This window comes from Molossus molossus, unplaced genomic scaffold (genome assembly GCF_014108415.1).
Source record: "Molossus molossus isolate mMolMol1 unplaced genomic scaffold, mMolMol1.p scaffold_m16_p_22, whole genome shotgun sequence".
NCBI lineage: Eukaryota > Metazoa > Chordata > Mammalia > Chiroptera > Molossidae > Molossus > Molossus molossus.
The window spans coordinates 26,627,647-26,651,646 of NW_023425358.1; the positions used below are offsets into that span (position 1 = coordinate 26,627,647).

Consider the following 24,000-nt stretch of genomic DNA (forward strand, 5'->3'; position numbering starts at 1 on the left):
ATCTTAAGCAAATTCCTTGCTATTATTAGCCATACTTCTTTTAGGGATTATATATATTCATATATTTTTTACTTTCTTAAAAGGCAGTGAACGAGAAAATGCTGAGCAAATGTTGTTTCTTACCAGTGTACAACTCTTACTAGTGCAAAGAGAATGCTTTCTTATATTCATTGAGAGCCTGCTCTGTGGCAGGCCCTGCTCCAGGCTCTGAGGACATCATACGTTAGTGGTTAAGTACTGGTGAAAAATAAAGCGGAGATATGGGACAGGGCTACTAGGGTGGGGGTGAATAACAACTTAGAATAAGAGTGAACAGGGACAGCACCCCTTGCATAGCGTGGGGTGGGGTATGATGTGGAATGCTGATAAACACATATACCCGTCCAGGGCTTTCATCTGCTCTGTCTTTCCGGTATGATTATTCTTGTAGAACAAGCAATAGGAAGAATGACATCCATGGAGTGGCATCCAGGATTCCAGGAAGCACAGAACAGTGCAAGGGTTACTACAACTGACATAAGCACTTAATGGGTTATATGTTTCTTCCACTGGGAAGCTTACTCTGGAATTATTTCTCATAAAAGCTACTTCATTTGAAATATCCAAATACACACTGCTTCCAAAAAGACAGCTTGGCCCAAAGATTTTTAGATCTGTTACAATAACTGTTTTTCTTCCCTCTGACCACAAGAATTGTGCCTGGGGTTCTTCCTTATATTGTGGGTTTAAAGCGTCAATCATCCTGGCATTTATTAACATGTTACCTTTTTCTGCATAATTCTCAGCTCGTCACTCAAGTTGTTATTCACCTTCATTAGCTGTTGTATCTTGGCCTCAGAAGCCACTAGAGCGTTTTTGACCTCCATAAATTCCTGCACAGTGACTGGTCCATCTGATAAATCTGAATCTAGGCTCTAAAAATAAATTGGGGAAAATGTTCACAATCTGAGATGATAACATTCAAGACTAACAGCTAAAGAATTTCAAATTCTGACCATGCCAGCTGGATTGCAAAGTTAATCAAACTAAATCAAGGCTTCTGAGGATAATGCAAAAATAAAACATAAAGGTGGAGTTACTATATTTGAAAAATTTTAACGTCAATATTTTCTAACAGAATAGGTACTGGGGCTATAAACCTACTCTAACAATGACTCTTTAAGTGCATTTGTCTTGTCTCGTCTTCCTTTCCTTGCTCATTAATTTTTCTCTTCTATTCATTCTTTCATTAATTCATTCATTCCAACAGGTTTTTATTGAGCATCAGGCAGTGTTCTAGGGTCTTGGGATATATAAGAAAATAAAATAGACAATGATTCCTATTTCTATAATGAGAGGGGGAAAAATAAAAATAAGTAACCATATAGTATGACAGAAAGTGATAAGTAAATGTGGTGGAAAACAGGTAAAATGGAGAAGAATAAAGGGCTGAGGAGCCAAAGTAGGGCTGGAGGTAGGAGCATTTTAATTAGACAGGGTGAGCCTTTGGGTAGGTGAGCTGTGAGCAACAGCCTGAAGGAGGTGAGGACATTAGTTAAACGGCTGTCTGGAGGAAGAACGGTCCAGCCATCAGCAGAGCTCAGTTAGAGGAGGCAGGTGTGCAGGGCGGAGAGGAGTGGGAGGCCCGACAGCCAGTCCACAGAGGACCCTTTCTTGTAGGGTCCTGCCAAGACTTTTGTTCTCACTGAGTGAACCTGGTGCTGCTGGGGAAACCTGGCAGAGATGTTCAGATAAGTGACGCTTACTGTCCTCTCTGCATTCCCTGCATCTGCCAATGGCATTATCATTCTCACAGTGCTGGACATCCCCAACAAATCTTCTTTAAGTCTATCTCTCCCCCTTCAAACATACAACTTATTGCCAGGGCCTGTCTATTCTATCTTTCTATTCATCCATTCTCAAATGTTTGCTGAGCCTCTCTGTGGGCCAGGTCTGGGCCAAGGTCCTGGCGATGCAGCAGAGGGTGGGCCAGCCAGACCACTGCTGCCCTCTCCCCAGGCTCACACTCTGCTACAGTGATCTCTCTCCCATTCAGACCCTCTTAGCCCAAGTCCTAAAGAGGCCTGGCCAGCTTTTCAGGAGTATCCTAATTGGGTTCCTTTCTTCTACTCTCTGATCCTCCAGAACACTCCTCCCAAAACAAAGGACCCAAAAGGGCTGACCATTCCCTCCTTCCCTGCCTAAAAGCTCCCGGGGCTCGGCTCTGCCTGCCGAGGTCCATGCTCTTCAGTCTGGCATCATATTCCTCCCATGGTGTGACCTCGGCCTCTGCTACAGCTTTGAGTCCTGCTCCTTTTAGGCTATCTCTACACATCGTCAGTTTCCCTCCTAGACACCTTATTTCATTATCTCTCTGCCTAGACCACTCTTCGCTGCCTCTCCACATGCCCAAACCCATGTATCCTTTAAGACACGTTAAGAGCCCTCTCATTTACAAAGCCTCCAGATACTCCTCCTTAGTAACAAGTTGTGTCTCCTCTCTGCCCCCAACCCCTTCTGTTTGTGCGTCTTATGACACATATCACTGTGTACCTTTTATTGCAGCTATCTCTCCTCTTAAGCAGTGACAGCCTCACGGAAAAGGGACTATATCTCATTCAGGAGAATATTATCCAGAGAAGTCACTTGGTAAATATTTGTTGAAAGAATAAAACACACCAGTCCCTCCTTACAAGTTTTATAAAGTCACATCTGCGGCAGGGCTATGGAATTCAGCAACTGACTCAGGAACCAAGGACCCCCTCTTTAAAAATGATTTACCTCGTTTGACCTTTGCTTGGCTTACTCATTAGTAAAGCCAACTATACCTCCATAGCACTTCCACAGGGCTAGCCCTCAAGTGACTTACAAAGTAAGGCCATTTTGCAGGAAGAAAGCTTTTACAAAGAAACAATGTCTCCCACTCTGTGTGTCACCTCACCTTCTGCCTGTTTGCCTTGCTTGCAGTAGTTTCCAGATCTGTGTCTTCATCTGATGCCACACTGTCATAATCTGGCTGGTCATTGTCTTGACTCTCAACACTGTGCTGGTTGATTGTTTTCAGTATGAGATCCACATTGTCTATCGATAGAAGCAAATAACTTTACTTCAGGTTTTAAAAAAAACGTGCATTTATTGATTTTTATAATTTTTTTTTTATCCTCACCCGAGGACATTTTTCCATCCCTTGTTCAGATAGAGTGGGAGGGAGAAAGAGGAAGAAAGAGAGAGAGGGAAACATCAACATGAAAGGGACACATCAAGTGGCTGCCACCTGCACAACCAACCAGGGCCTGGGACAAACTGCAACCGAGGTACATGCCCTTAGCGGGAACTGAACCCGGGTCTCTCTGGACCGCAGGCCGACGCTCTAACCGCTGAGCCAAACCGGCCAGGGCCATTTATTGATTTTTAGAGAGGGGGGGGGGAAGGGGGAGAGAGAAACACTGATTTGTTGTTCCATTTATTTATGCATTAATTGATTGATTCTCTCTCTCTTTTTTTTTTATCCTCACCCGAGAACATTTTTCCATTTTTTGTTCAGACAGAGTGGGAGGGAGAGAGAGGAAGAGAGAGAAACATCGATGTGAAAGGGACACATCAAGTGGCTGACTCCCACACAACCCAACCAGGGCCGGGGACAAACTGCAACGAAGGTATGTGCCCTTAGTGGGAACCGAACCCGGGCCTCTCTGGACTGCAGTCGACGCTCTAACCGCTGAGCCAAACCGGCCAGGGCTAAATGATTGATTCTTGTATGTGCCCTGACCGGGGATCATACCCACAACCTTGGAATACCTGAGCCAGGGCCTTTAAAAAAGTTTTTTCCCCATAAAACTATTGGGAGGATTTTTGGGTTTAGTAATTTAAGGATGGAAAGAAAATGACAGAAATAGCAATGTTATAGTCCCACCAATATAGGGATAACAGAGCAAGTCATCAACCAGACTGGTAGCCTACTATAAACATCAGAGAGATTTAAGCATCCCCCTGAGCTACTCACCAAATGAGGGCAAATTAATCAGATGATTTATGAAGAGCTATTCAGATGAAGGAGGCAGTTCCCAAGTTTCTAATCATTCAGTGAGACAGAGTATAGCTCCAAATCATGGAGATAAAGCTGTACTAATGCATGCTTAACTGTGATTGACAAGGTAACATCATGTCAAGATAGAAAGAAAATTGTTCAAGTGGAGCCTAGAAACTAGGTGCTCAAAGAGAAGGCACATTGGTATTTAGTGAGCTGGATGCCAGTGAGAGAAAGGAAAAAAAAGGATGATCCAGTAGACACACACATGTGCATATCAGAAAGGTATGGTCTGCAGGGGAGCAGGGATGATTCTATAGGCGCTAACACATTTTGAATAAGAGAGTTCACAAATTATCCAAGTCTCTCCAATTTCTTTCGAACAATTCAAGCTACCTCTAACTTCTAATATTGTTTCTGGATATTTTGATGGATAATATCTGGGTGATAAATAATGGTTATGTAAAAAATATTTTAATTTAAAATCAATATATAAAATATACATATCATCTGATTATACAATAAAGATTCAACATAGAAAACTTGAAACAAATGAATCATTCATGGCCATTGACATATGTTGGTTTATTCCCTAAACATACATATTCACTGTTTGCAGTAGTTGTGGTCTATAAAGTTCCTGTGAAGACTGAATGAGCAAATACTGAACCACTGTTCTGAGTGGAAACACAGGGTTAGGTTCCTGCAAGCCTCTGGTCACAACATTTTCATCAGCTGATCGAGGTATAACCTTGTTTTATGTGTGTTGTATTAAAAGACATCTTTAAAACATATCGTTGATTCACTAACACTGAACTCACAGCCAATAGCACTAGAACTCATGCCTAAATGAAGCTTATTTAACACATGCATTTTCTCCGTAAGGCATATTCCAGCCTTCTTGTGCTTACGAACCCGAGACAGCACTTCAGCACTACACTTGGGGGGTGGGGGGGCATTTTAAACAGTAAAATTACCAACAAAAAGCACAAAAATGTGAACTATATAACACTAAACAGACTTTGAAAAGGACATATTTACAATACGAAAGTTGAAACAAAAGGCAAAGTGTGGTCTTTTTCAATCTCAGCTGGGAACATGTTTTCAGTAATCCAAATTTTTCAACACTCTGCACATGTCTAACAAATTACCATGAAAATGTTGTGAGTACTGGTTTTGGGGTTACAAACACATTTTAGTGAATATGGAATCTATGAATAATTAGGAATGATTATATATCTATACTTACATGTGGTATATTCACTTGTACATATGTATGCTTTTTCTTACAAAACTGGGATTATAACTAAACTAAACCTTTATTTTAAAAATTATTATTTTATACTATGTCATTTCATATTCTCTGAAAAAGAAAGCCTGTGCACTATTCATTTTTTTTTTTATCCTCACACAGGACATTTTTTTTTTATATTTTGTTCAGATAGAGTAGGAGGGAGAGAGAAACATCGACGTGAAAGGGACACATCAAGTGGTTGCCACCCACACGACCCAACCAGGGCCGGGGACAAACCGCAACCGAGGCACGTGCCCTTAGCGGGAACCGAACCCGGGTCTTTCTGGACCGCAGGCCGACGCTCTAACCGCTGAGCCAAACCTGTCAGGGCTGCACTATTCAAATATGTGACTAAATGTTGCTCTTTTATTATTTGTTTCTAATGTTTTCTGTGTTATATAAAACATATATACATATAAAACATCTCTGATTATTTCTCAATTAACACCTAGAAATGAAACCATCAAATCAAAAGAATATATACATTTTGATACTCCAAATTTATGAAAGGATCCTTATCATTGCACTTTCACCAAAGTTTAATCAACTTTCTTAGAACTTGTTTACTCCTGGTTGAACCAGTAAAATCAAGAACAAATTGTTGTCAGTTAATGAGTACTTATTATCTTTGGAGAATGTGATGCTGACTGAAAACTGAATTGTTATGGTATGTATTTCTTTTTAAATGTTGTACAATAAAAATTATTATTTTTATAATTAAAAAACAAACAAAAAACACATGAGCATACAGTTTTGGGGCTGAATGAAGTGTGCTCCTAAGCATAGAGACAGGTCCCTGAGCTACTAAACTAGACTCAACAGGGCATCTGAGAAATACACACTTGGTGCTCTCTTTACAATTTTAAACTACAATAATTCTCACTGTAGACATCTAAAGTTTATAGTAACAAACTTGAAATATTTAGAACTCAGTTTTGTAGGTAAGCAACAGTAGATGAGCTGTAATTTCAATCAAGAGGGCTTACTTTCTTATATACTTTTTAACAATATCTAAATCAGACTTTTGGGTTAATTTCAGGATGTAACTTTATAGAAATGAAGATAGGTGACCCAAGAAGAAAAACATCACATATATGATATATATGAATAGCAGTTAATAACACTGAAATATTTATAATTCGCCAGGGCTCAAAGGGGTAAACTGTTTGTCACAACATGGTATCAGTAAAACTTATAGGGCTTTAACTAAGCTATTCTGTTGATGACTGCTCTAATTACTTTTAACTTTAAATTTAACACTTGTGTGAAATTTAGAAGACAAAAGAAACAAACATTTGGTTTAAAACAGTTACCTTTTGAATTAGAGCGAGAACTGCCTTGCTGTCTCCTCTTGGCGTCACTGAGAATGTCAATAACCAGCGTGGCAAACTCATGGGCATTAAACCGAGCTAATTTCTGTCTGCCCTGAGGGTGGAAAAATAATTGGAAATACCCAAACATAAAAATACATACATAAATATTTACGTAAAAGTAGTTGGACTATTGTTAGACTTTGGCAAAGAAAGGCCTTCTAGCATGATCAAGGTGCCATCAATCAATCACAGACATAATTGAACCAAACATTAACATTTTCCCTCGTAGTTAAAAATCATTTATATAAGAGAACTATATAACACTTAAGTTCTCACAATGCATATGAACAAAAACAGAATGGTTCTACTTAAAGCTTTTATTTCCTAATATTAACTTGGTTTTGAAATATACCTAGTAATGAAAAATCAATGTGAAGGAAATTTTTAAATTTCAAGATAAAGTTATAGTCTAGATGCTGGGACTCAACAAATAGCCATTAATCAATAAAAATTAAAAGACCTTCCTAATTTAATCAGTTTTTCTTCTTTTAATGGGTGCTTAGGCGGTTTTTAGTGCTCTATTATTACGTACAATGCTTTAATGAAAATTGTTGTGCATAGATTTTTGCATTTTTATTTTATTAGAACATATTCTCAAATAAGGAATTCCCATGTGAAAGAATGGATACTTAATTTTGAGGTTTTTGAAATAGATTAACAAGTTGCTTTTCTAAAGTCTGGAACAATTTATTTATTTATTTTTTTATCCTCACCCGAGGACACTTTTCCATTTTTTATTCAGATAGAATGGGAAGGAGAGAAACATTGACATGAAAGGTACACATCAAGTGGCTGCCTCCCGCATGACCCAACCAGGGCCGGGACAAACTGCAACCGAGACACACGCCCTTAGCAGGAACCGAACCCAGGTCTCTCCAGACCGCAGGCCGATGCTCTAACCACTGAGCCAAACCGGCCAGGGCTAAAGTCTGAAACAATTTAAACTCTTATCTGCAGAACGAGAAAGTCCATCTAGCCAGATCCTTACCAGTTTGGAGTACCTCTTAATATATACTTTAGTAATTTGACTGATGAAACTTTCAATAATGCCTTTAGGTTGCTTTCTTTGATTACTGACAAGGTTAAATGTTTCTTCATATTTATTTATTTATTCTTAATCCTCACTCAAGGACTTTTTTTTTTGCATTTACTTCAGGTACAGTGGGAGGGAGAGAGGCAGTAAAAGAGAGAGAAACATCAATGTGTGAGAGGCACATCGACTGGTTGCCACCCACACGGGGACAAACTGCAACCAAAGTACGTGCCCTTAGCGGGAACTGAACTCAGGTCTCTCTGGACCCCAGGCCGAAGCTCTAACCACTGAGCCAAACCGGTCAGGGCTGTTTCTTCATATTTAAAGGCCATCTTTATTTCTTCTGTGAATTGCTTTATGTTTCTGTCCATGTGCCCATTCATATCTATCGCTTTTCTTTTTTTTTTTTATACTCACCCGAGGACACTTTTTCGTTTTTTTTGCTCAGATAGAGTGGGAGGGAGAGAGAGGAGGAGAGAGAGAGAGAAACATCGACGTGAAGGGACACATCGAGTGGCTGCCACCCGCACGACCAACCAGGGCCGGGGACAAACTGCAACCAAGGTACGTGCCCTTAGCGGGAACCGAACCCGGGTCTCTCTGGACCGCAGGCCGACGCTCTAACCGCTGAGCCAAACCGGCCAGGGCTCTATCGCTTTTCTTATGAATTTGTGAATTGTGTGTATGTGTATAAAGGCTATTAACACTTAAATTAATGAAAAAAATTTAAATACCTGTCCTGGAAAAATAAAATACCAAGATATCAGCTATTCTCAAAATATCATTACTGGTTACTTTTTTTTACACTCGGACACTTGCCTGATTCCGTGTTGATGAGTACTCGGGATTGACCGGAAGGAAGGGGACGACGGTTGTCTCAGTCACCAGGGTGCTGTGGTTTTGCGTGGCAAGCCAGACTAGCCAGAGGAAAGAGCCAGAGATAGAATCTCATCACCATGAGTGTGCCACTGCTCCTCTGAGAGCCACAGCCCCTGCCTTACTAGGGAGACTCAAGGAAGCACACTCCAAAGCCAACATACACAAAAGTAAATGTCCATACATGTGTTATCAGGACAGAAAACACTGGGTAAGTAAAACACTGAGGCTGGCAGCTTGTCACTGCCCACTGAGAACAAGCATATTAGATAAAGCCACATGTTAAGTCACCTGCATCAGTCTCTCGCCTGTCAACTTCATCGTACACATCCATGGCAAGTTCTTCAAACAAATGATTACTTAGCTGAAAGGAAAAAAATATCAGGAACACCAGGGACAAGGATTAACACTAAAAGAATGAGCAGGAACTGTGACTTATTCTCCCTTTATCTCCAATGTTTTATCCAAAGCCAATGCTTAGTAAATTCCCACTGTAACACAAACAATAACATTTCCAAATAGCACAGATCCTTTAAAAATATCTGCTTCCCATAGCAGCTTCACTCCTCTGTGGTCACAGATAGGGCTGTGCTGTAAAGGAGGTCAGAGGCATCTAAAGTGCCTGTCTCAAACCAGGTTCCAGTTCTCTACTCTTCATGTGATATCACCCTTAGTTTAAATCTTCTCTTTTGCTCTTGAGGATGTTTGCCTGTGCCCACGAACATAAGGGGTCATAGACCCTTGGCAGGATAAAGATGTCAAAACATTCCACTTTGAGAGGACAGAACACACCATTGCACCCAAGTATCACCAGACCTTGGTGAAGCCTCACTGCTATCTTCCTCAGCAGTAGTCCCAATTCCCAGAACTGAGCACCCCCAACAAAGGACAGGCTGTCTGATCAGTATGCTGAGCAGGATGAGTCAACAAAATACTCTCCACACAGACTAGGTGCCTGCCTGGCAGCAACCAGGATGGTCAGGGTCTTCTTCAACCCAGACAAGGCTAAGCCCCTGCCAGGCCGTCTCGGGCCCTCTTTGTGCTTTTTGCCTCATCAAGGCACCCTGACACTTGGTGGCTGTTCATTTTTAGTTGACTGCTTCCCCATTCTGTGAGGGTAGACAGAATTTATTCTGTTCTCTACTGTGTTCACCATACTCACATGTAGTACCTGGCACTGAGATAGTGCTCATATCTAATCACATAATAACCACAAGGTATTTTATGCAACAATTTTAAATGCTGTATATACGGACCTCAGAGGAACTCATTAAAATGGATACAATACATTGTTGGGTGAAAAAAAATCAGAATATAAAATTCTACAATTATGACTGTACTTCAGTTAAAAGATATGTATCTGAAACAAGTATTAGAAGAATTATACCAAAATATTGAGCCTGAATCCAAAAAGAGTATAGTAAATAAGGATGATTTCCCTTTTCTATTTTTCAGATTTTCTCGTGTGGTTACATTATATTTATAACAAAATAAACTCTGAGAGTCTTTTGCTGGATAAGGTGACGAAAGACTGAAAACTTGAACTTTCATAAATATCTAGTCTCTTTCCTCTAAGGAGCTATAAGCTAATGTTATTATTACTAACAATAACTATACAGCAGTACTGACTAAGGGCGTACATCCAAGGCACTGTGCTAATATCATCATGTTTAATATATTCACAACACCTCTATGAAATAGGAACTACTATTATTCCACTTTACAGGTAAGGAAATTGAGGCACAGAAGTTAGTAGCTTAAAGTCACAAAGCCAATCAATGATAACAGATCTGAGATCCAAGTTTAAATTTCTCACAATGTTAACAATTGCTAATTCAAGGAATGCATTAGTCTTATTATATTTCTCTTAGCTTTTTGGAAGAAACAGAAGGAGGGAAGAAGGGAGGGAGGAAGGGAGGGAGGGAGGGAGGGAGGGAGGGAGGGAGGGAGGGAGGGAGGAAGGAAGGAAGGAGGGAAGGAAGGAAGGAGGGAAGGAAGGAAGGAGGGAAGTAGGTAGGTAGGTAGAGATGGAGGGAGTAGGGAGATATTGTAGGATAAATACTGAATTGGCAGTTATAATATGCTGTGAGAATATTCTCCTCACTTGTGAGAAGGAGACCAAAGGGTGGGGTCAATAAACAGCAGCTCACCCTCACTGAGCAGTTCTGAGTTGCAATCCCTGCTGCATCATTATCTTCCTGTCTAGGTGAGGACACCAGAGAAACCAAGGCTAGGGAGCTTGTCAGAGCTGAGATCTGTACCTGACTGATCTGACCCAGAGTTCAAATTCTTGAGAGCTGCACTCAACTTGGTTCTTGATATTGACCTAGTGCCTGCCACATGCTAGAGATATTACAGACATAACCCCATCTTTCAGCCTAACAAATGTAAAATAGTCAAAAGGAACTTGGGTTTTATCTATAATGCTGGAATTACTTTAAATAAAAATAAAGATAATTTATTGGCCTACATAGTATAAGCAATTAAAAGGAAACCACAGAATATACATTGCTATGACTCTAAAGCTCATCATCTTAACTATATGACCTCCTTAATTTAAGAAAGGCGACAAAACACAGACACACAAAATTGTAAATATAGAACACAGAGACACCAAACAAATTGCATAAAACACATTTATTTCATATTACAGTTATATACTAGTAAGGATAAATTCATTTTATGTAATATTTAGTACTTAATATTATATGACGTTTTAGTAAAGAGTCTTCTGTAAAAAGGAGAATGAAGAGAAAGTCATAAATTAGATGAGTTGCAATTTCAGTTGGACTTTGGGAAAACTACTACCTACATTGTGAAGGTGGTCATATTTCAGCTGCTTGAATGATGAAAGGGATGGAAGCTGGGAAAGGGAACGCTGCAGGAAAGAGAGGAAAAGAGGATTCCTGAAAGAGGATTTGAAGGGCAGCTAATGGCCTCAGAGAATGCTAACCCACAACGAAATATGTAAACATGGCATGTGCCACACACACAATGGGAACTAGATGGGAAGTAGGGCAGGAACTGAAAGGTGAGAGCTGGATGATGCTCTTAAAGTTATGAAAAGAAGAATCTTGGTTCTGATTCAGAGAGCCATGAGAACACCTGCGGAGTGTAATATGGTGGTTAAAACAGCTGAGGAAGTGCCTTGGTGAAGCTTCATTTATAGGGACTAAACAAAGAGAAATCATTCCCAGAGAAGTAGCTTCCTGTCTAAACCTGAGGTGGGCAGGCTGGAAAAAATACTCAGATTTAAAGTGAGGTTTGACCTGCAGAACTGGGCAAACTCTGAGCACATATCCAGGCAGAACCACCAGCTTTTTAAAGGATACATTTACAAAGCTCAGATGAATGGCGTGGGATATATGAGAGAGTTACAATGGAGGCTGGATACCAATGGCAGCAAGTGAATGTATGGTACTCACCATTCCAGCACCTACTTTTATTAATCTCTAGCATCCTATAAGGCTATAGGAAGTAATCCCAAGAAGCGTGTTCCACTTATTCATTTACATTAGGAGAAACAAGGAACTCTTATAAGGAGAAACAATTTCCTAATGGCAAAGGCACAGACTTCACATTTAAAATAGCTGAGAAAAATGGCATTATTTGAAACAGAGCCAATAAACTGAATATACTGAACTTATAGTACTTCCAGTCTTCATCGATATGTACTCAATGGTCTGCTTGTGATTTAACAACATCTAAGAGTAAGAGACAGTCATCTGATGCAATAGGTAATGAGCTGTATTAGCAGGATACAGTTCCCATACTGGAGTTCACTAGGAAATAGAGGTACTCACAGATTGAAGTTTCTTCTTAGCAGCTTTTGCCAATTCAGACAAATCCAGGCTGCTAAGAAAATGTACAAAACTAATAAGCAAATAATAAAATCATTTTCGTGAACTCTGTAGAAAATAAAAATAGTCAAGGGATCAAGATATTAGAATTCATGAACATGGTCAGAGCTAAAAAATTTATAGCCAATAGAGTCAGTGAGGAAACTTTGAATAGAATAACTGGTGAAAGTAACTCCTAGAAATACCATAATCATGTAACATAGTTAAAAGAAAAACAATCATCTACTAACTAAAAGACAAAAACTAACGCATAAAGTCACCATTTTTGAAGTATTAAAAAAAGCACGATAAAAGAAAATACAAAAAGGGCAGAATGTGAAAAACCAGAATGGCAAGATTACATCTGGAATAGCAATTAATCATTTCATAAACTCTTGACAGTATTTGTGTAAAGACAACTGGAAAAATTAAGGGTTCGTTCCTGTAGCCTTGAACTCATCTGACCTTACAGACCAGAGGTCGGCAGCTTATAGCCCATTTTTTGTTTAGCCTATGAGCTAGGAATAATGTTTACATTTTTAAATGGTTGGGGGGAAAAAAAAGGAAAAATAGTATTTCATAATTTGTGAAAATTATATATGAAATTCAAATTTCAGTATAAAAAAATACAATTTTATTGGAATAGGCATGCCCTTCATTTACATAGTGCCTATGGATGCTTTCATCTACAACAGCAGATGAGTAGTTGTGACAGAGGCTGTATGGCCCACAAAGCCTAAAATATTTACTACATAGCCTTTAACAACAAAAAATTTGCCGATCCTGGTTATAGACAAAGAATATACTCTCTTATAATAAAGAAATATTCTTTGAATATAATCTATAGACACAATATACTGTCACAACTAGCTAAACTGTGACAATATCACTGACTCCAATTTTCTTATTAGTAAATTTGTTACTTGTGCTCTTGCAAACTTAAGTTTTATATGGTGGTTTACTTACAGCCGTCTTATTTCCAAATTGTATAGCCATAAAAGAGAAAAATGTATGGGCTTTGTTAAACACAAAATATTATACACTTAAATACTATACAACCAAGGAAATATTTGAAACAGATAAAATTGATTGGTATTTCAATGACCTTACCTGTCTGCCATTTGAGGTATTATAAAGTGCTGTCCATTTTTGTGATCTGAAACATAAACCAAGCCAAAGTTTTGTTCATATAAATACTAGTAAGATCTGTAAAGGAACACCACCATTATTTTCTCAATTTATGTTTTACAATTAGTATCTTATCATAATTATGAATTGTGTAGGGGAACAGGAGTTGCCAGACTGACTACAAGTTCCTGAAGACCTGGCCAGTAGCAAGGATCATATTCTCATTTGCTTCTGGTACAGAAGTCTAGACATCATTAAGCAGAAAGCCTATGTTCACCCTAATCCTTATGCTTTGTTCATCCCCAGTATAACTGATGATGTTCAGCCATGGAAAGAACATTTAGGGAGCTGAATTAGCTCAGAGCAGGCTTCCATTAGCTTTCCATGTGGCATGGGTGGAGCTTCCTTGAGCTTTGGTGGTTCACCTTCAAATTAATCAGTTAGTATAAAACGGTCAGGGCTGGGGCAGGTGGTCTTGGCAGATCCAGGCAGGGGCTGTTTCTCACAATGCTAGCTGATTCCATTCTAATCCAGCTTCTGGAAAACACTGATCATATGCCAGTGAACAAAGCCACTATAAGCATTCACATACAGGTTTTTGTGTAAATGTAAGTCTCTTGGGTAGACACCTAGGAGTGGGGCAGTTGGATTATAAGTAAACATGTTTACCTTAGTAAGAAACTGCTAGACTTTTCCAGAGTAGCGCTATCATTTCGTTTTCCATTCAGTAATGTATGAGAGTTAAAGGTGTTTCCCATCTGACCCAGCACTTGAATTGCCAGATGTTTCTTTTTTTTTTTTAATTTTAGTAATTCTAATAAGTATGGAGTGATATCTCATTGTGGTTTTAATTTGCATTTCCTTAATGGCCAATGATGCTGAGTTTCTCTCTTCATGTGATTATTTACTTGTCATCTGTATACTGACTCTGCTCACTTTTTCTTGGGTTGTTTTCTTACTGTTGATTTTTAAGTGTTTAGATATATACATTCTGGATCCAAGCCCTTTGTTGGACATGTGATTTCCAAATACTTACTCCCAGTCTGTGGCTTGTCTTTTCATAATCTTAACTGTACTTTTTACAGAGCAAAAATTTTTAATTTTGACAAAACCCAATTTATCAATATTTTTTTATGGCTTATGCTTTCGATATTACATCCAAGTACTTTTACCTAGTCCGAGATCACAAAGATTATCTCCTATGTTTTCTTCTAGTTTTTAGTTTTGTTTATATTTAAATCTATGATCTATTTTAAGTCTGTAGCCCTAATCTCTATTCACTCCAGGAAGGCCAAGTAGAGAGCTAGGCTTTCTTTAAAAAAAAAAAAAAAAAATCTTTATTGCTCTGGCCGGTTTGGCTCAGCAGTTGGAGCATCAGCCTGAGGACCAGAGAGTCCTGGGTTCGGTTCCCGCTAGGGGCACATATAAAAAAATATATATCTACATATATATGTCTTTATTGATTTTTAGAGAGAAAAAGGGAGAGGGGGAGATAGAGAAACATCAATGTGAGAGCCAAACATTGATCAGCTGCTTCCTGCACGTCTCCTACCAGCAATGAGCCCGCAACCTGGGCATGTGCCCTGACTGGGAATCGAACCAGTGACCTCTCAGTGCATGGGACAATGTTCAACCAACTGAGCCATATAGGTCAGGGCCCTTTAAATTTTTAAAAAATTGATTGTAGAGAGAGACAGAAAGGGGGGGAGAAACATCGATTTGTTGTTCTACTTATTTATACATTCACTGGTTTATTTTTGTATGTGCCCTGACCAGGGATCGAACCCACAACCTTGGCATATTGGGACGATGCCCTAAACAACTGAGCTACCTGGCCAAGATCTTATATCATCATATTTAAAGTGGGTATCTTGTAGACAGCATATGGTTAGGGCTTGTTTTTTGTTTTAAATCTGAGAATGTCTGCTTCTAATTGGTGTGTTTAGCTCATGAGTATTTAATGTGATTATTGATATTCCTGGATGTAAGTCTATGATTTTATTAGTTCCTGTTTGGGCCTCAGTTTTTTGTTCCTCTCTCTCTCCCTTTTCATCTTTTTAAAAAAATATTTTGAATCAAAATATCTTGATTATTTGCATAATTTTTAATATTCCATTTTAATTTATATCTAGAGTTTTTGAGCATATATCATTGTATATAGTCTTTTTTTAGTAGTAGTGCTAGGGATTATAATATACATAAATTTTGTACAGTCCACTTAAAAATAATATTTTACCATTTTAAGAATGCAGTCTTCCCTCTGTATTTCTCTCTCCCTTTTTATGTTGCAGTTGTCAAATGGCTACATTGACATATGCTGAAAACCTCACAAAATAATGTTATAACTTTTACTTTAAACTATCATACATATCTTAAAGAACTTAAGGAAAGCCCTGGCAGGTTTGGCTCAGCAGTTAGAGCGTTGGTCCATGGACCAAAGGGTCGTGGGTTCGATTCCCGGTCAAGGGCACATACCTAGGTTGCAGGTTTAATCCCTGGCCCCAGCTGGGGTTGTGCAGGAGGCAACCAATTGATGTTTCTCTCTCTCCTTCCTTCCCTTCCACTCTAAAAACAAACAAACAAAGAAACAGAAAACAACAACAAATCAATGGAAAAATATGGGTGAATATTAACAAAAAACAAATAAAGAACTTAAGGGGAGCCCTGGCCCAGTTGGCTCAGTGGCTAGAGTGTTGGCCCGTGGACCAACGAGTTGCAGGTTTGATTCCAGTCAAGGGCATATACCTCAGTTGTGGTTGTGGTTCGTCCCCTGGCCCTGGTCAGGGTCGTGTGGGAGGCAACTAGTCGATGTGTCCCTCTCCCCTTGATGTTTCTCTCTCCCTCCCTCACACACTATCTGAAGATAACAGAAACATATCCTCGGGTAAAGATTTTTAAAAAAAAGCCCTGGCCAGTTTGGCTCAGTGGTTGAGCATCGGCCTGCAGGCCAGAGTCCTGAGTTCAGTTTTTGCTTAGGGACACATACCACCAAAAAAAAAAAAAAAAGAACTCAAGAGGAAAACATAGTCTGTTATTTTCATCCAGATACTTATTATTCCTGTTGCTCTTCTTTCATTCCTGACGTTCCAAGGTTTCTTCCGGTATCATTTCCTTTTTATCCAAAGAACTTGCTTTAGCATTTCTATTAGAGCAACTAATTATCTTTTTCCTTCATCTTAAAATGTCTTTATACTGCCTTCATTCCTGAAAGTGGAGTCCTGGGTTGACATTTTTTTTCAGCACTTCAAAAATATTGTTCCAGTTCGGTCGGTGTAGTTCAGTGGTTGAGTGTCGACCCATGCATCAAGAGGTTGCCAGTTTGATTCCCAATCAGGGCACATGCCCAGGCCATGGGCCCGATCCCCAGTGGGGGGCATGTGGGAGGCAGCCAATCGATGTTCTCTCTCATTGATGTTTCTCTCTCTCTCTCTCTCTCCCTCTCCCTTCCCACCTCTCTAAAAATAAAGAAAAAAATATTGCTCCACTTCCTTTTCGTACTCATAGTTTCTGGTGAGAAATCCAGTCATTCAAATAATCATTCTTCTATGTGTCATTTTTCTTCTTTGGCTGTTTCAAGATGTTTTTGTTGTTTTTTGTTTTCAGCAGTTAGATTTTGATGTATATGAGTAAGAATATCTTTGAGTTTATCCTTTTGGGGATTCTCTGAGCTTCTTGAATCTGTTAAGTGTATGTCTTTTGCCAAATTTGGAGTTGTTTTCTTTTTGGTACATGCCCCTAGCGGAAACCGAACCCAGGACTCTGGTCCAGAGGCCGATGCTCCAACCGCTGAGCCAAACCGGCCAGGGCCAAATTTGAAGTTTTTAGCCAATATTTCTTCGAACATTTTTTCTCTATCACACTCTGATCTCTTTCTGGGAATCTGATGATACAAATATGACCTTTTGGTATTGCCCCATAGGTCCCTAAGGTTCTATCTACTTTTATTTTCCTCCTAGTCTTTTTTACTCTTTATTGTTCAAAATGGATAATTTCTAGTGATGTGTTTTTAATTCACTCGCTCTTTTATCATCTCCAATCTGCTGTTAAGCTTACCCAGTGAACTGTATTCTTCAGTTCTAATATTGCTATTTGGTTCATTTCTATATCTTCTGTTTCTCTGCTGAGATTTTCTATATTTCTATTTGTTTTAAGATGTTCACTTTTTAGAGCATGGTGTTACCATCCGCTTTAAAATTTTTGTCTAATAATTCCAACAACTGTGTCATCTGGGGTTGGCATTTGTTGACTACCTTTTCCCTCACAAGTCTTTGGGATTTCCCTGGTTCTTCATATGTCAAGCCATTATGCATGGTATCTTGGACATTTTGAATATTTTGTTATGAGACTCGGAGTCATTCTTAAGTTCTATGGACAATGTTAATATTTTTATTTTAGTAGGCAACTGATTAAGTTAGGTTCTGCTTCCTAGGACAAGTGGGGAGAGAACAGAAAGAAAAATAAAAGCAATCAGGATTCCCCTCATGCTGGTGGCCAGAGATTTAGGTACCTGTGCTGCCATCGCTGTTGCCACTACTGTAGCCACAGAACTGCCTTGTGGCGAGAGTAGGGGAAAAAGGATGGAGGAAGAAAACAACAACCCAAGAGAATCCCTCAATTCTCGGATCCTGTAGGAGTCCTATTTCCTGCTCCTCATACCAGACAGAGAAGGCTTCTTTGCATCTGTTATACAGTTCCAGGTTTCAGGCTGGCATAGATGCCATATCAGAAGTAAAATAAACAGAACACTCACCACCACCTTGATGTACTTTGAGTTCCCTAATCCACCAGCTAGAGTCCTTAAATAGCTACCCCATGCATTTGGCCCAGGGTTTTAAATTATATTCAGAAGAGACAGAGTAGGGTATGCTTACTCCATCTCACCAGGAACTGGAACCACACCAGGGGCTCCTAACTCTATGTGCAACCAGGGTGGTAAACCACTGTATACATGTATGTGAATATTCTATATCAGGGGTTGGCAAACTTTTTCTGTAAAGGGCCAGATAAATATTTTAGACTCTGTTGCTATATGGTCTCTGTCACAACTATTCAGCCTCCTCAACTCTTCTGCTGTAATGCAAAACAGCCACTAACAATATGGAATTGGTGTGGCTATCTTGCAATAAAACAATTTTTTAAAAATCAGGCACGGGTTGGATTTGGCCCACGAACCATGGTTTGCCGACCCTGGTTCTACCTCACAAATAAAGGTGGCTAAAGGCAAAGTTCACTTTTGGACTTTTTTCCATTCCTTAGACAGTAGAAGTCTTCAAATAACTATAAAAGTGATTGCTTTGCTCTTCCATTCCTAGTCCCATTATGCACAAGAACTGTGGTACACATTCAATTTTGGTTTAATTATGCTCTTTGATGTTTAAAACAGACACTAATCTAGAGCTAAAATAAAGCTATAAAAACTAAAATTCAAGGAGATTTGACCAACATCTTTTATATATAACTGAAAAAGCTGTAGTTATCATTTCAAGTAGAAATCCTTATTCACAACTTTCTGGAGGATATGTTAAAGCAGAGGTCATAAATAATAGTGTCCCAACTTGTTTTTCCAGAGACTGACTCACTGGAGGTGTGGAGAGGCTGATGTCCTTTCACTCACCTGGTTTCCTGCCACAGAGATAGAAGGCTAGTCTGTCAGTCAGCTCATACTGTATTTCTACAAGGCGTTCTGCCAGCTCATGGTGCCCTCCTTGCCTACCAAGAGAAAACAAAGTACCATTTATATTGCTCACCAGCCACTGGCTCTAGAATAAAAAAATACAGATATCTCCTGAGACACCTGAGCAATTTATCAAACATGACTTTTCAGAATAACCAACCTTTTTGTGTGAAGTAAACTGTCAAGGTCTACTTTGATTCCCACAGTAGTTCTCACAATCTGAATCATTCCCTCTCCTTTATTAAATTTATAAGCCAGAATACTTAATAAGGAATTCAAGGACTTATGAGATAAAATATAACTTTATCTAATGAGGTAGAAAATAAAATTAATAAATGGTCTAGGGGCCCTGGCTGGTTTGCCTCAGTGGTTAGAGCGTCCGCCCGCGGCCCAGAGAGTCCTGGGTTTGGTTCCCACTAGGGGCACATACCTTGGTTGCAGTTTGTCCCCACCCCTGGTTGGGGTTGTTTGGGTGGCAACCACTCGATGTGTCTCTCTTATACCAGTATTTCTCTCTCTCTTTCTCCTTCTCTCCCTCCCGCTCTGTCTGAAGATGAATGCAAAAATAAATAAATAAATGAATAAATAAATAAATGGTCTAGGGTAGAGATTCTCAAAAATTAACTAGAGTGCTTTAAAAAATATACAAATATTCAGGCCCCATCCTTGGAAATTATGAATCAGTAAAGATGGGATAAGCATGGACATAAAAATTTTAAAGACAGTCTGTCCCCTAGATGCTTCCGATGGAGCCAGTCTGACTCTGAATGGGAGTATAATAACCACGTAAGTCTTCAGTTCAGGGACAGACCAACCTAATCCACACCTGCAGCTACTTTTACCTCCTTATCTTCAATTTCCATAATAGAACATTAAGTTTGCCTTTCTTCATTCATGAAATAAATATATAACCTACCTGAAGTCCCTTTAGTAACAAGGCACATAAATAATTACATTGAGAGACTATTATATGCAAGGTGCCCATGAAAAAATTCCAAGGTATCATTTACTGAAGGCTTTCTTCCTCTTAAAAGATGTAATCTAGTTTCTTTTAGTTTCTCTTCCTACCATTCAAGGCACTACAAAACATTCTCCCTATCACACATCTTTGATTTCTGTGATGCACATCTTTTTTATCATCTGTGAAATCAGGAAGTATTCTACAACTGATGGCAACTCATCACTTAATTGGCCAAGATTGTTCTTTCTTTGTGGTATGTAAAATAATGATGACCCGTACAAACAGTGGTGTCTTAGATCTGATAAAATACTGTATTACTCAATCCTTGGCTCTTATATTCCCAGATACACTCTGTACTATCCAGTCAGGTCCCCTGCTCTGGTAAGCATGCCCTGGCCATCCCTCCCTTCTGAACCTTATATCTTTCTTCTCACCTGGAATGCCTGAGCTTTTCCTTCATACACCCAAATCTAACCCATTCTTCAGAGACCAACTAAAAGAAATTTCTTAATGATTTGAGCCACATGAAGAACTCTATATATGCCTTTTAAGACCAGTCATCTTGGCAACACATTTTACATTATCTTGTCCTATTTAACTCTTTTATGCATTTATGAATCATCTCCTCCATGGAAGTGTAAATTCTGGAAAGGCAGAGTATTGTCATTTCACTCATTTTATCCTCTGCAGAGCAGAGTATAAGTGCTTTGCAGTTAATAAAGTTAATATGGAAGAAGGAAAGATGATCCATCCTGTCATTTAAATGATATTTAAGATTAACCTATGAATTAACTTATTCATTTTTCCAGTATTTCACAAATTTTTTAAACAAAGAAAATTTTTAAAAATTTTATAGGGAGCACATAGATGTCCACTACCTAAAACCTAGAATTAACATTTTACTATAATTGCTTAATCACACATCTACCTACTCATACACATTTTTTTTTAAGTTTAAGCAATGGCTAAAAAAGATTTAAAAATTGAGGAGTGGATTCTGCCATTCTTAGTACTTGATCTGGACATGAACTATGGCCTAAAGGATAGCATTATAAAGGATCACATGAAAGACTGGAAGCTAAGCAGATTGGTTATGGTTCTACCTTCCCTGACTTTGCCAGGCTCTGAGCTCATATTCATTTGAAAGGTCATCTGAAAAATACCTGAATGTAAATCATACACAATTTAGCAACTTAACAATGATAGACAACACAAATAAGCCCAAACAGAGTAAAGTGACAAGAATCTAGGTCTCTAACCTTGCATAATCAACAGGAGTTTTCCCATTGGAATCTTGTGTGCCTGGGTCTGCTCCATATACTGCCAATAATTCTGCCTGTAAAATCTGTCCTGCTTTGGAAGCAACATGGAGTGGGGTGTTTCCTTTTTCCTAAGAATCATTAATAAAAAGTAGACAAAAAAGCAAATTTAATAAAGGCTACACAAACACAACCCACTTAGTTTCAATTTAATATGTGGATCAATTCATGCTTTCTTACAGGGTGAAAGAAGTTGGCTTGTGCTCCTAAAGATAACAGTCTCAAACAGGTTTCAAGATTCCCTGTTCTCACGCTTGAATGAAGTTGCTGAAAAACACACAAACAAAAAAGAATACCGTTAAAAGTGTACAGAGTGGTATACTAGAGCAGCTGGCAGACCATTTTGATATATGTTACATTAGTAATAAACCTTGGTTCTCGAATATCTCCCATCTCAAATAATTCACTTCTCAACCCGACAACCCTTTCAAGCTGATACCTGTATGATCAATCATGCATCCCTCAGGCAACAAAGGAGAAAAGCATGAGTATGAGTCAGTTTACCACTAAAACTCACGTTGCGAACATCTCAGGAAATTGTGCTGTGAATATTTTTGTGTTTTTTTGCTTTTGTTACTGTCTTTTATTATTGAATTTTCATTTTTTACTGTATACTTAATTTCCTTTTTGTTAAATTTTCATTTATATTTCATGTCTTTTTGTTTTGTTTTTCTTTACTGATGTTAGAGAGAGAGAGAGGAAGGGAGAGAGATAGAAACATAGATGAGAGAGAACATCAACTGGCTGCCTCCTGCATGCCCCAAACTGGGGATTGGGCCCACAACCTGAGTATGTGCCCTGACCGGGAATCGAACCAGCAACCTCTTAGTGCATGGGTTAACACTTAACCACTGAGCCACACTGGTCAGGCATCTTTTTTGTTTTTAAAGTGTTTATTTATAGACTAAACAGTACTTTAGACATGTATTGTACATAAGAAAGGTTAAAATAGGGAATCATTTGAGGGTCTGGAACAGATTAATTACATTTACATTATTGCTAATGAGAAAAAATGATTCGGATTTCAAGCAGCCTTAATTTGTTCTGAAACAAACTGTACTTAGTTTAGTAAGGTAGTTGAAGCAGTCTCTCTCTTGCTGGTCACAACCAGCCCTGGGTGCTAAGGTGGGGTCAGGACCATTTTACTGATAAGGAAACTAGAGCAGGGAAGGTTGACCTGCCCAAATGAAAGACCTGTCTAAGTGGCACAATTATACGTTGAATGAGAGGTAGTATGAAGAGGTGGCCGAGCATGGCTGTGAAGTCTGACAGACCTTAACTTCAAACCATATACCCTTCAAGCTGTGTGACTTTGAGGAGTTTCATTAAGCAATCTGAACCTCAGTATCCTCATCTCTAAAATGGTGATAATAATGTCACCTGTTCACAGGGTTCCTGTAAGGAGTCAATATATAGTGAAGTGTTAGCACAGAACCTGGTACATAGGAAATACACAAAGAATACAGCTATTATTGTTGTTATTATTATTATTTGTTAGAAAGAGAGGAAGGGAAAGGGGGTGGGGAGAGAGAAAGAAAAACATCCATCAGCTGTCTCCCACACGCACCCCAACTGGGACCAAGCCCATAGCCTGGGCATGTGCCCGGAGCAGGAATGGAACTGGTGACCTTTCAGTGCATGGGACGACAGTCAACCAACTGAACCACAGTGGCCAGGGCAGCTCTTATTGTAATAGTAAAAATTATTATTACTATTTGTTGTTATTTGACCTAGGGCTTTGGTGTTATTTGACACTGTGCATATTGCAGGATTCTGTCTTATATTGCACCCTCTCCACACTATTCTTGGCCTTGTATACAATGCTCTAAAGAAGTTTTAAGGGTGGGAAATGGGCCTGAGGTATACCAAATTCTATACTACTAAAGAGAGTGCTTATATATTCAGAAGATGAGCTACCTTCAATTCTAACCTCAAATTGTCGAAATTCGATAAACCTTATCATAGGACTAAAGATGTATCTGTATCTAAGCCTTATTTTTTTAATTTATTTTATTTTTAAAAACTGTGGTAAAAAACACATACCAAGTCTTAATAATAAATGGAAGTAACAAGAAATGGAAGTAACAAAAAACAAAGAAATAAGCAATTCTATGCAAAGTTTACAATTCTGAATTGTGAGTGCCCATGTTATATGCAAGTATTTGCCAAAAGCAGTGCTTTGAAAATAGAGATGCAGGTTTCTTGTAGCATTTCTCAAAAACAAGCAAAGGCCCACATAAAGAAAACCATCTACTCATTTTACAAGTATAATAAACCATCCCATGTACTACAGCTTTGAGTCACACCCTGCTTCCTGAAGATCCTACTTAGTATGCAACTTAGAGACCTGAAGAAATCCCACAAACTTTCTAGTCCCTTCTAGAAACTGAGAGGGGTCCCATTTCAAAATTAAACAAACAAAAACTTATAGAAATAGAATTTTCAAATCATATCTGAAAAACACATGTAGTTTTCTAGATATTTATTTTTCCTCTCT

At 38.9% G+C, this 24,000-nt stretch overlaps 1 protein-coding gene across 12 annotated transcripts in view; it reads right to left on the minus strand.

The window, feature by feature from the left end:
- The window catches only part of GIT2 (GIT ArfGAP 2), a 53,683-nt gene that overhangs the window by 22,654 nt on the left and 7,029 nt on the right, over positions 1–24,000 (minus strand). For 3 of the 12 annotated variants that reach the window (XM_036277196.1, XM_036277200.1, XM_036277205.1), the window contains exons 5-14: positions 21,684–21,770; positions 21,444–21,574; positions 19,164–19,258; positions 13,532–13,577; positions 12,386–12,437; positions 8,874–8,946; positions 8,526–8,623; positions 6,614–6,725; positions 2,921–3,060; positions 765–914 (exon numbers count right to left, since the gene is read on the minus strand). In XM_036277196.1, coding sequence (XP_036133089.1) covers positions 765–914; positions 2,921–3,060; positions 6,614–6,725; positions 8,526–8,623; positions 8,874–8,946; positions 12,386–12,437; positions 13,532–13,577; positions 19,164–19,258; positions 21,444–21,574; positions 21,684–21,770 — 984 coding nt within the window. Of the gene's footprint in view, positions 1–764; positions 915–2,920; positions 3,061–6,613; positions 6,726–8,525; positions 8,624–8,873; positions 8,947–11,394; positions 11,461–12,385; positions 12,438–13,531; positions 13,578–19,163; positions 19,259–21,443; positions 21,575–21,683; positions 21,771–24,000 lie in introns of all 12 variants that reach the window. The other 9 variants (XM_036277193.1, XM_036277198.1, XM_036277195.1 and 6 more) reach the window with 8 other exon arrangements.